At 45.0% G+C, this 13,101-nt stretch overlaps 1 protein-coding gene across 1 annotated transcript; it reads right to left on the bottom strand.

Annotated features, from left to right (window-relative positions):
• Window positions 1-5,523: 5,523 nt before the first annotated feature.
• LOC144599195 (sialidase-4-like) lies at window positions 5,524-9,152 on the bottom strand. The gene is made up of 2 exons (XM_078409942.1): window positions 8,955-9,152; window positions 5,524-6,588 (listed from the first exon to the last, which is right to left on the bottom strand). The coding sequence occupies exons 1-2, from the start codon at window positions 9,150-9,152 to the stop codon at window positions 5,524-5,526; spliced, it is 1,263 nt and encodes a 420-aa protein (XP_078266068.1).
• Window positions 9,153-13,101: the final 3,949 nt, after the last annotated feature.

The raw sequence follows: 13,101 nt of genomic DNA, 5'->3' as shown, positions 1-13,101 counted from the left end.
AAGGGTCACAGTATCAGCATTTACCGAGATTATCCAGCAGAGGTTGCAAGGAAACGAAAAGCATTCAATGAGACCAAAAGTATTCTGAGGGAAGTGGAGGATTTGAAATATGGTGTGAGTTATCCTGCTACCTTAAGAGTTACTTATGACAAGAAGGAATACTTTTTCTCCGACCCTGTGAAAGCATTGGACTTTGCCAAGAAGTTTATGTCATGAGAAGATGCCTGATCCCTCATCATGAATAAATGACTTTGCAGGACTGCATGGAATTGAATTGATGACTAAAGAAGCTGAGAAAGAAGTGGATCGGAAATTCTGCCATGGATACTAATAACTGCGCTACTAATATAATTAACTAATGAATACTAAAATGATACCGCGGTATTTTTAACAATTAGAATCAATAATTATTACTAATGACTAATACTTACTTATAAAGTTACTTATAATGGAATGATTAGAGGTAAATACAGAGCTGGATCTTATATGTTATGTTTGGAAATCTGCTCTCTTTCCTTTCCTGCTAGTAATTTTCATTATCATTTTTACTTTTATTGTTCCTTTAACTCTGGGTTTTATTATTTGTATCATAACTCTTCCGACTATTGGAACTAGATATACCCCCGGTAAAATATTGCTATGGAACACAAGTTCCAAGAAACAAAGGGGCTGGATAAGTTCGAAACATCAACTACGGAAGTCGGTAGATGGGTAGCCATGCTAGTATGGCTAGCACTAACTGCACTAACATTAGATGTAGTTTTTTCCTTCTTTGTGCACAATACTAATTTCTTAATCTATTCTCTTTTTTTTTCTATTACAAACTATCATTATTATTTTCAGTTTGAACGGAGTTATAAATTGGAGCAAAGGAGATATATATGTGAGAGGCATTTAAGAGTTTTAAAATTCATCTATTCAGTGTTCGGGTGCGGGGTCGGGTCTGTTGAACTGAACCATTGGCTCTATTATAGACCCCCATAGACAAAAAAATGCAAGATTTAAAAATGAATACGGGGAACGAAGGAATAACGTTTTGCAGTTGGAACGTTAAAGGTATTAATGAACCAATTAAGAGAGGTAAAGTATTAGCACATTTAAAAGCAATTAAAGCTGACGTGATTTTCATCCAAGAAACACATTTAAAAAAAGATGCTGAGCATAGGCTGAAAGCTAAATGGATAGATAAAACATATCATTCTTCTTTTACACATAAATCAAGAGGTGTAGCAATATTATTTCGGAAAGGTACTTTATTCAAACATACATCAACTATAACCGATAAGGATGGCAGATACATTATTGTAATAGGAGAATTAAATGCACAAAAAATGATTTTTGTTAATGTATATGGACCAAACTTTGATAGTCCACTGTTCTTTAAGAAAATATTTAACTGCATTCCGGAAATGGCACAACATAATTTAGTAATTGGAGGAGATTTAAATTGTACTTTAGATTCCTATTTAGACAGATCAACAAGACAAAGGAAAACCAAATCACATTCCAGTGACTTATTAAATGCATATATGGACACAAGTAATATTAAAGATGTTTGGAGAGTGGAAAACCCAACTGGACGAGAATACTCATTTTATTCACCTGTACATAAAACCTATTCAAGAATAGATTATTTTTTGGTCGACGCTAAACTTATCTCACTCACTTATAATTCAAAATACCATAATATTATAATCTCAGATCATGCACCTTTAACATTCATGATTAAATTAAATGGAATGTCCGAGAAACAAGCATATTGGAGATTTAACCCACAAATTGTGAACGAAAAGTCATGCCAGGAATATATTATTAAACAGATTCAAATATTTTTTGAGGCAAATGACAACCCTGACACACCTATTTCTCTTATGTGGGAAACGTTTAAAGCGTATGTTCGAGGTACATTAATTTCTGCTCAAGCTTTTTACAATAAAGAGAACAGGATTAAGCAACAAACATTGGAAAGTGAAATCAAACAACTAGATATAGAAAATGCGAGAATGCCATCTACTCTAAAATATAATAAAATTGCGGTATTGAAATATAAATTAAATAAAATGTATTCAGAACAAGTAATAAAACTCTATCAAAAAACAAAACAATTACATTTTGAATTTGGAGACAAACCACAAAAACTATTAGCACGTCAGTTACGAAAAATGGAAGGGGAAAAAATAATTCATAAAATTAGAACAGAGACAGGAGAATTATTAAAAATGCCCAAGGACATAAATGATAGATTTCTCCAATATTATCAGAGCCTTTATTCAACTAAAACCGTAGCACAATCAGAAGGAATAGCAGACTTTTTAAAAAAATGTAATTTAAAAGGTTTAGATTCAAACGATAGAGAAGTATTAGAAAGGGAGATTACGACAAAGGATATTGAGGAGTCTATTGGTTCTTTAAAAAATGGTAAAGCAGTAGGACCAGATGGTTTAGGCTCCGAATTTTATAAAAAATTTTATGATTTGCTTAGCCCACGTTTACATAGACTGTATGAGTATATATATACTCAACAGAAACTTCCAGACACTCTAAATGAATCTATAATAACACTCATTCCTAAAGCTGATAAAGATCCGGAAGATCCGGGATCATACAGAGCAATTGCACTTTTAAATACAGATCAAAAAATTTTAACTAAAATACTAGCGTATAGATTAAGTACAGTGATGAATAAATTAATACACCCTGACCAAACAGGCTTCATTCAGAAACGATACTCATACTATAATCTAAGAAGATTATTTAATATTATATATTCCAAGAGAATTATTAATGAAGATCTAGCAATAATCTCACTTGATGCTGAAAAAGCATTTGATCAGGTTGAATGGTCTTATTTATTTTCGGTGATGGAAAATATGCAGCTAGGGGAGAAATTCTGTACATGGATAAAACTGTTATATACAAATCCCACGGCCAGAATATTTACAAACCAAAGGTTGTCATCGAAATTTAGCCTATCTAGAGGTTGTAGACAAGGATGCCCGTTATCCCCATTATTATTTGCGCTTGCTATTGAGCCACTGGCAGAAAGAGTTAGGGGGCATCCGGAAATACATGGATATAACACAAAGGACACAGTGAATAAAATTTCTCTATACGCAGATGACGTATTAATTTACATCACAAAACCAGAAATTAGTATTCCAAACCTATTAAAGCTAATAACCCAATTTGGTTCATTTTCAGGATACAGAATAAATTGGAATAAAAGCGAAATTATGCCAATAAGGGAACATAATAAACAGATAATACAACAATTTCCATTTAAAATAGTAAATGAAAAATTTAAATATCTAGGTATCTATGTAACTAAGATATATACATCATTATTTAAAGCAAATTTCCCCCCATTACTGAACAAACTACATAAGAATATTCAATATTGGAAAACACTCCCTATCTCAATGGTTGGCAAAATTAATGCCATAAAAATGATTTTTTTACCGCAAATATTATACCTTTTTCAGACAATTCCGATATATCTGACAAAAAACTTTTTTTAAAAATTGGACTCTATTGTTAATGATTTTATCTGGGATTATAAGAATCATAGGATAAACAAAAGACACTTGTGTAAATCAAAAATAAATGGAGGCCTGGCTTTACCCAATTTTTTGTTTTATTTCTGGGCAGTTAATATTAAAAATATGAATTTCTGGTTGGAAGGAATAGATCATCAACCAGACTGGTTAAAAATGGAAAAGGAAGATTGTTTACCTTTTGATATTGGTTCGATATTATTTGCTACGTCTAAATTAAACAAAAAAATTTATAGGGAAAACCCTATAATATTTAGTGCTACACGAATTTGGAAACAATTAAAAAAGACATTAAAATTAGATAATTTATCACTTTTTCTTCCAATTGTGAATAATCCTTTGTTTAAGCCTTCATGGGTAGACGGGGGTTTTACACAATGGAAGGATTATGGAATTAAAAATATGGAGAAAAAAAAAAATCCCAAATCACTAACACCCTCAGATTCTGACTGGACCATTCAGGGGGATTTATAAATCATTCTTTTATTTTCCACTATAGATATCCGATTACAGTGCTTCTTAAAAAGGCCCAATCACCTCTTGTATGAAATGCCGGATTGCAAGCAACAGGTGCTCGTACCAAGGACATCAGAGGAACGTGCATTAGAGATGGGGATTTTGATAGGAATTAAAATACCACGTTACGAAAATACTGCGATAAGAGAAATGTTTTGATTCATTGAGCAAAACACGAAAGCTGCACTTCCCGTCCAAGAAAGCGTCTCTCCTCATTCTCTCCATGGGCTTATCCCAACGGAATTTGCATTTCAAGAATCTAAGACACATGTTGGAAATCAACGCAAAACAAAATTCTGCAAAGACCTGGTAGGTTAGACCGCATCCGTGGAGAGGAACAATCAATGTTTCAGTCAAAGACCGGAATAGAGAGAAAACAAGATGCCTTTACGTTGCAAAGAGGGTGGGGAAGGGACAAGATGAGGAATAGGGAAATACCTCTGAAAGGACTAAATCAGGATTGTTCGAGAGATGTGGGCGGTTAGAAAGGAAAAGCTCAAGCAAATTAATGTAAAAGTTGAGGGGGAACAATTTATTAGACGGCCTTGTGATTGCTAAAACTACAATTTATCTGCAATGTTATAAATTGGCCGCGGGCTGTGATCACAGGGGTTCCTCTACTACCGGAAGCATAGCTCCCCTTGGGGTGGCGGCACGGTCCCCAATCACAAATCCAGTTGTAATCCGCCCTCCCTCCTGCATCTGCACTGCACCCACTTCGGGGAGCATCAGTGTTGGATTCTTGGTCTTCCAAATGCAGGTTGAATGTTTAGATTATTTCTGCATAACGCGTTCCACAAAACATCTAACCCAAACTCAAGAGAAGAGTGCAGATGCTGCAAATAAGGAATCAAACAAAAATAAATAATGTTAGTGCTTCGGTGGCACGGCTCACGACATCCCTTTATTCCAGGGATAGGTGGGCGAGAGCAGTGGCCGAGGGCGTTATCAGTGGCCCGGTGCTAATGAGACCCATAAATGCTCCAAACCTGATAGAGACTAAAATGCTGGAAGCATTCAGCATCGGTGAAGGGGGAAGTTAACGTTTCAGATCGAAGATATTTCACCCGAGCCAGTTCCCAATTCGTAAGGAGTCTTTGACCTGAAACGTTTACTGTTTCTCTCTCCACAACTGTTGCCTAACACGCGGAGCGGTCCCTGCAGTTTAGGGATCGCCTGTTCGCCGGGATTCCATGGTTATGGACGGCTTCAGCTTCAATCACTTGCCCACCCCACCCACCCACACACGCCCAAACACCCACCCACACACACACCCAAACACCCACACACACACACACACACAAACACACACACACACATACACACACACCCAAACACCCACCCACACACACACACAAACACACACACACAGCGCCAGGTTTAATTTGTACTCTTTATTTGTCAGGTTACATTAAATCGCCAGCACTAATCAGGGGCCACGGCCGCACCGGGCTCAGGTAACGCAGCAACAAGCGGTGCGGACGGCTGTGCTGAGCTCCTTGCTGCTGCCGCCGCCGGGCAGGTGCGGGATGTTCTCCAGCACCTCCTTCACCGTCACCAGACTGAAGGTGATGGTGTCGTAGGGCGTCTTCCTGCCGCATTCGTAGAGACAGGCGAAGGCGGCGGGAGAGGCGCCCGGCTCGACGTAGGCCAGGTCCGAGTAGGCGCTGTGGCCGTAGTTGATGACCCAGGGCTCGGTCCAGGCTTCTGGGTCCGGCGGGGAGACGCTGAGGTAGAGCCCGAGGTCCTTGCGGGACTCGGGGCAGGCGGGGTGGCAAAACAGCGCCCATGTGGGGGCGGGGACAGTGGGGGGTACCTCGCTGGTCCCAGACCCCTGGGCCAGGCCGGGCACAAGGCCAAGGCTGGGGAACCCCACCACGCTGCCGTGACATCCCTTCGGCGGCGACTCCGGCAACTTGCAGACGAGCTGGCCCTCCTGGAAGGCGGCGCCGCGGTTCAGGCTCAGCGCCTGGGCCCGGTAGTATTTCGGTGTCCTGGCGTTGCAGTAGACGGTGCCCTGGGCCTGGCCCGGCCCCTGGTCCAGCCACACCAGCTGGCACTCCACCGTCGGGGGGACGCTCAGCAGCTTCCCGGCCTGCCAGCTCTTCCCCTTGTCGTCGCTGTAGAAGGCGAAGGAGTGCGGGCTGGTTTTGCACTTGCACATGCACCAGCCGTCGATGAAGTAGGCGTAGGCCGGCAACAGGAGCCGCCCGCACCTCAGCTGGATGCCGTGGCCGGGGCCCAAGGCGAAGGTGGCCCAGTCCTGCAGGCAGCAGTCCAGCGTGGGCTCCGTCAGGTCGCGGGCGGCGCTCCAGCTACGGCCCTGGTCCGAACTGCTCACACAGCAGAAGCGGGTCGCGTTGACCCCGGTCTTCAGCTGCTGCTGCTCCGACACCTTGTCCCAGATGGCGATGAAGAAGAGGAAGATCGTTTTGGTGGAGCCTTCGTAGACGGGGCACGGGTTCATGGAGCGGTGTCCCTTCAGCTGAGCGGACCCCACCACCTCCATCGGCTCCCACTGCAACACAAATACAGGCAGAGCACGGCATTAAGCCCGGGTGGATGGATTGGTGTCACCAACAAATGTTGCAAACTACCGATTACAAATCCCCGCCAGAATTCCCACCTCCGCCCCCGTCACGTCTTGGGAAAAGGTGCAAGGGGCAAGGCAACGCGAATTGAACATTGGAAAGGCCACTCGGTCCTTCAGGTCTGCCCCGCCATTCAACAAAATCATGGCCTATTGGCCCCAGGACTCGTCTTCTCTTCGGAGCCAGTTGCCCACAACCTTCAATTCCTCCACCTTTCTAAAAACAATGTATCTAACAATGTATCCTGTGCTCTCGCGCCATAACCCTGCAGGCCAGACATTCATCCCCTGAGTGCCCTCTACACACCTCAGGTTTAAATGAAATGTACTCTCCCCAACAATATATCGACGTCCTGACACGAGTGGTTGTGCCGCCAGCAGAGACAATCAATATCTACCCTCAACATCTCAATTGGCGATGCCTGACCCGTTGAGTCTCTCCAGCACTTTGTGTTTTGCTAAAGATTCGGCACCCACTCGTGAACTGCCCAGTTATGCTCGGGATTTTAAGTGAAAATAAAACTTCCCCTCATTCTTCTAAACTCCAAACTTCTTCAGCGGCGGTGATGCCAAGGACGCTCTCATCCCAGGGTTCGGCCTGGTGTGGTGAATCTCTGCTCACTGCTGCTTCCAATATTGGAAGTGCTGGTGCTCAACGCTGGTGCAGCCAACACTGATAACCACAAATGGACAGATTTTCCAGACTATTGAGTGATGTTGTTAAATTTTACCGATAGCCAAACATTTTATTTGGTCTCGCGTCATGTGATAAACATTTCCAGTGCACTGTGTTGGATTGGAGGACATGATGCCCCGCAAGTTGGAAGGGGAAGTTAAATCGTTGGGTATTGATAGTGAGGTTGCAAGATGGATTCAACAATGGCTGTATGGGAGATACCAGAGGGTAATGGTTGACAACTGTATGTCAGGTTGGAGGCCAGTGTCTAGTGGAGTACCCCAAGGATCTGTGTTGGGTCCACTGTTGTTTGTCATTTACATTAATGATCTGGATGATGGTGTGGCAAGTATGCAGATGATACTAAGATAGGTGGTGTAGTTAATAATGAAGTAGATTTTCAAAGTCTACAGAGAGACTTGGGCCTTTTGGAAGGGTGGGCTAAAAGATGGCAGACGGGGTTTAATGCTGATAAGTGTGAGGTGCTGCATTTTGGTAGGACAAATCAAAATAGGACCTACAGGGTAAATGGTAGGGAATTGAGGAATGCAGTGGAACAGAGGGATCTGGGAATAACTGTGCATTGTTCCCTGAAGGTGGAATCTCATGTGGATAGGGTGGTGAAGAAGGCGTTTGGTATGCTTGTCTTTATAAATCAGAGCATCGAATATAGTAGTTGGGATGTAATGTTAAAATTGTATAGGGCATTGGTGAGGCCGAATCTGGAGTATGGTGTGCAGTTCTGGTCGCCAAATTATAGAAAGGATGTCGACAAAATGGAGAGGGTACAGAGGAGATTTACTAGAATGTTGCCTGGGTTTCAGCACTTAAGCTACAGAGAGAGGTTGAACAGGTTGGGTCTTTATTCTTTGGAGCGTAGAAGGTTGAGGGGGGACTTGATAGAGGTTTTTAAAATTTTAAGAGGGACGGACAGAGTTGACGTGGGTAGGCTTTTCCCTTTGAGAGTGGGGAAGATTCCAACAAGGGGACATAACTTCAGAATTAAGGGACAAAAGTTTAGGGGTAACATGAGGGGTAACTTCTTTACTCAGAGGGTGGTGGCTGTATGGAATGAGCTTCCGGTGGAAGTGGTGGAGGCAGGATCGATTTTATTATTTAAGAGTAAATTGGATAGGTATATGGATGGGAGGGGATTGTAGGGTTATGGTCTGAGAGCAGGTAGATGAGACTAGGTCAGAGAAAGTAGTCGGCATGGACTGGTAGGGCCGAACGGGCCTGTTTCCGTGCTGTAATTGTTATATGGTTATATGGATACAGTAAAAATGACCTGTTGAATCAGGTATCAACCTTTGGAACATTCCAATGTCCAACCTGTCCAGCGCAACCGTCAGAATGTTAACATTCGCTTTGCACTGAGGGGAGGGGAGAGGGAGGGGGAGAGGGGAGGAGGGAGAGGGGAGGGGAGAGGGAGAGGGGAGGAGGGTAGAGGTGGGGGGATAGAGGTGGGGGGAGAGAAAAGAGGGAGGAGGGGTAGAGGGGAGAGGAGAGAAGGAGAATGAGAAAGAGGAGGGAGGAGGTGGGAAGAGAGGGGAAGCCTACAGTCGCCTGGAAGACCTCCCTGCCACCACCCCCCAGTTCCCTGCCGGTCTGAGCTCACCTTCACCTGGATGCAGGACAGCTCGCCCCTGCGCACCACCAGCAGCTTGGCGGTCTCGTCGGCGGCGCTGCTCCTTTCCTCGGCGAAGGCGAGGAGGGTCCCCGAGTCGGGCAGGTGGAGCAGCGCGGGGATCCGGTAGGTGGTCCCATCCTTCTTCTCGAACAGGACGGTCTTGGCCGGGAGTTGGCGGGAGGTCATCTTCGGCGAGTCGGGAGCGGATCGGACGGAGGAGTGGGTGGGTGACTGACTGGCGCCGGATTCTGAGCCAAGAGTCAAGCGGAGCTCAGCCTAATGCGCACGGATGTGCCGAGCTCCAGCCTGACCCCCCGCCCACACTGGGTTAACCCCTTCATGGCCGAGACTCGCACAGAAGCATCAGCGCGGCCACTGGAGATCGGCTCAAGGTCTGAAGAAGGGTCCCGACCCGAAACGTCAACAGTCCATGTTCTCCCTTCCAACGTTGCAAGAGCAGCGCCTCGCTTGCACTACCGACCTGCTGTGGGCAGAAGCAGACGGAGTTTCGTCCCCTTCAGGATTCCTATCCGAAAAGTCGTCTCTTCGTTTTCTTACACACATGTCGCCTGACCCGCTGTTTCTCCAAAACTTTGGCTTTTCTGATCAAAGATCCCAGCATTTACAATGTCTCTAAACCGCTCTCAAAGCTGCCCGCCGATCGGAGTCAGTGTGGCATGGAGGAGTTTTGAGGGAGTGGGAGTGAGCGAGGGCAGTAGGAAAGAGGGAAGGAGGAAGCTCAGTGGGAGAGGGAGGAAGAGGGGAATTGAGGGAAGGCAGTAGAAAGGGAGGGAAGGCGGCAAGGATGAGAAAGTAATGGGAGAGATAAATGGAAGTGTGAAGAGTAAGATGGGAGAGCAAAGTGGGAAGTGATTGAAGGGTGGAGACGGAGGGCGATGAAGGACAGGGGGTGAGAGGGCAAGGGGGGGAGGTTAAATGGCTCCCGTGTGTTTGGAACTGCTGGTGTTCTTCCCGAGCCAGAGAAGGCAAACATATGCTTATTGTGGGATAGGGGAGAGCTGCCGCCTCACACGTTCTCCCCGTGACCGCGAGGGTTTCTCCGGGTGCTCTGGTTTCCACCCTTCACACACGAGGGGCGGTCGGTCATTGTAAGTTGCCCCTGGCCGTGGGGAAGACGGGTGACGTATGTGAAGGAGACAAGTTGCAAAGAGGCTGGGAAAATAAGATGGGACTAATGTGACTGCTTCTCGAGGAGCTAGTATATACACAATGGGCCGATAACCACAAGATCCTGTGCTCCCACATTAATTTCAGAAACAATTTAGTATCCAATAGCCTGAAGCCAAGTTGGACTTAACTGGAAATAGACGTAAAACGCTGGAGTAAGTCAGTGGGTCAGCATCTCTAGAGAAAAGGACTGAACTGGGTGTTTCATGGTTGGGAGTCGTTTTGTGTCCCGAGCATTTGGCCAGAGCAGCAGTTAGTCCCACTGTGTGTGAAGATCAGACTTCTGGCACATCATAGAACTGAGTTCTGAGTGGCTGCATTGGTCCATCAGTGACTACACTGGGCAGTGAATGACCACAAGCCCACATGTGATCACACCAGTATGTGAGTGACCACACAGCCATCTGTGACAGCCCTGTCTCAAACTACTCAACTGTTCAATCCACTGGGATCACGTATGCAGCAACCAGTTTATCCTACAAAACCATCCTGACATCAGGCACTTGGTCATCAACTGGACCAGGTGCTGGCGCAACGCAATTCCTGGGTCAATTATTTGGTAGCGAATCCACAATAAAAAGACTCCAGCCTTCATAATTCAGTCAATTTCATTGCTAATCGCAGAATTAACGATACAGTAAATGTGCAACAAGTAAAAGTCAAATAAAATTAACTAACATTTAAAATAAGCCATGAGCAAATATAGGAACAGATAGCAATGCCTGAAATAGGTTTCTAGATAGTCAGGATCTGGCCTATTGATGAAGTGAGTTTAAGTAGGATCAGAAACGTGGATGTCAAAAGCTGGAATTTTCATAAGTAGGGAGAGGTGATGGAACACTGGTGGATGAAGATCCAAAAACAATTGGGAACAAATGGTTCCACAGCAAACCACCTACTTCCAACCCATTTCCTCTCCCCAATCACATATAATAAAAGGTAATTCAGCCCTGTGTGGTTTGTCATCACCCAGAGCAATCCCATCAACCCCATTCCCCCTTAACACTTTCTCCAACATTTGTTTATTAATTTCTATCCCTCTATGATTCTCCTACCACCCACCCAGGGGAGTACGTATTGGCTGGAAGTAGGTGAGTTGGAGGGAAACAAGATTTAAAAAGAATGCCAAGGGCCCAGATTCGAGTAATTTACAAATTAGCCCTAAAGTATTTGATTAGGTAAAGAAGTGCAACTGTAGAGGAGCAGCCTTGTTGAGGTGAAGTGCCTTGGGGAGTAAAGTGTGAGTCTTTGGCTCAAGTGCCTTGGTGAGTAAAGTATGAGTCCTTTTTTTTAATCAAAAAAAATTATTCAATTATTTAAAAACAATATTTACAATGCAGTAAAACAAATCAGAACCCATCACCAGAATACAATACAAACAAATATACCAAATGAAAATGTGAGTCCTTGGCTCAAGTGCGTAAAATGTGAGTCATTGGCTCAAGTCTTCGGCGAGCAGGCTGAGGCAAGGAGGCTACACATGATTGGAATTTGTGATTTGTGTCCACTGAATAAATGGCAGGAATGTTGGTGCAGTGTGTTTCCTGCAAGATGTGAGAAGTCAGGAACACCGCTGGCACTTCTGGAAACTAAACCTGTAGTAATTGTGTCCAGGTGCAGCTCCTGAATGAACGTGTTGGGGAACTGGAGAAGCAGCTGGATGACCTCAGGGCCATCTGGTAAAACAAGAGCTTCCTGGACAGGACCTACAGTGAGGTTGGCACGCCAAGGATACAGGAAGAGCGAAGGTGGGTGACTGTGAGAAAGGGGGGAAACGTGGAGTGCAGAAAACCCTAATGAAAACAGGTACACCCTCTTGGGAGCAGTTGGGGCAGACGACGCTTCCAGTCCAAGCGGCGGACAGGTCGTTGGCTCCAATCCTAGCGATGAGACTCGACCGGTGAGCCCGACGTCGGGCAGAGCCATAGTGATGGGTGCCTCCATTGTCCGAGATGCGGACAGGAGATTCTGCGGCGGCAGGCGAGACTCTGTTGCCTCCCTGGTGCCAGGGTTCAAGATGTGTCAGACTGACTTCGGAACATCCCCAAGAGGGAAGTTGAGCAGCTGGAAGTAGTTGTGGGCACAAACGATGTCGGGAAGAAGAGGAAGGCACTTTCTCTTACGTGACTTTAGAGAGTTAGGAAGAAAACCGAAAAACTGGACTTCTCCAGTGGTTATCTCTGGATTGCTTCCTGTACCTCTTGCTGGTGAGGGCAGGAACAGGGAGATAGGGGATCTGAATGTGTGGCTGGGGGCTGGTGCAGGGAGCAGGGATTTAGATTTATAGACCACTGGGATCTCTTCTGGGGTTGGGGTGACCTGTACAAAAGGGACGGGTTACACCTTAACTGGAGGAGGACCAATGCTCTGGCAGGCAGGTTTGCTTGTGCTACACGTGTGGGTTTAAACTAAATAGTGGGGGGGGGGGGGGGGTGTTGACAAATTGGGAGTAGAAAGATGGAGTTAAAGGGGAAGCGAGTACAGGAAAAGTTTCAAGAGACTCCTGAATTAATGGGAAGGAAAGTGAGTGGGCAGATGCATTGCAGATGCAGTTTAATATGGATAAATGTGAGGTTATCCACTTTGGTGGCAAGAACAGGAAGGCAGATTATTATCTGAATGGTGTCAAGTTAGGAAAAGAGAAAGTACAACGAGATCCTTGTACATCAGTCACTGAAAGTAAGCATGCAGGTACAGCAGGCAGTGAAGAAAGCTAATCGCATGTTGGCTTTCATAACAAGAGGAGTTGAGTATAGGAGCAATGAGGTCCTTCTGCAGTTGTACAGGGCTCTGGTGAGACCACACCTGGGGTTTTGTGTGCAGTTTTGGTCTCCAAACTTGAGGAAGGACATTCTTGCTATTGAGGGAGTGCAGCCTAGGTTCACGAGGTTAATTCCCGGGATGGCGGGACTGTCAAATGTTGAAAGAATGGAGCGACTGGGTTTGT

The sequence above is a fragment of the Rhinoraja longicauda genome, chromosome 13 (assembly GCF_053455715.1).
Source record: "Rhinoraja longicauda isolate Sanriku21f chromosome 13, sRhiLon1.1, whole genome shotgun sequence".
NCBI lineage: Eukaryota > Metazoa > Chordata > Chondrichthyes > Rajiformes > Arhynchobatidae > Rhinoraja > Rhinoraja longicauda.
The sequence above is the reverse complement of the archived record's forward strand: the minus strand, read 5'-3'. Positions and strand labels throughout refer to the sequence as shown.

Coding starts and splice junctions, on each gene's coding strand:
- LOC144599195 (XM_078409942.1), bottom strand. CDS start 9,152: ATGACCTCCCGCCAACTCCCGGCCAAGACCGTCCTGTTCGAGAAGAAG. Junction 6,589..8,954: donor TGTCCTGCATCCAGGTGAAG/GTGAGCTCAGAC, acceptor TTTGTGTTGCAG/TGGGAGCCGATGGAGGTGGT.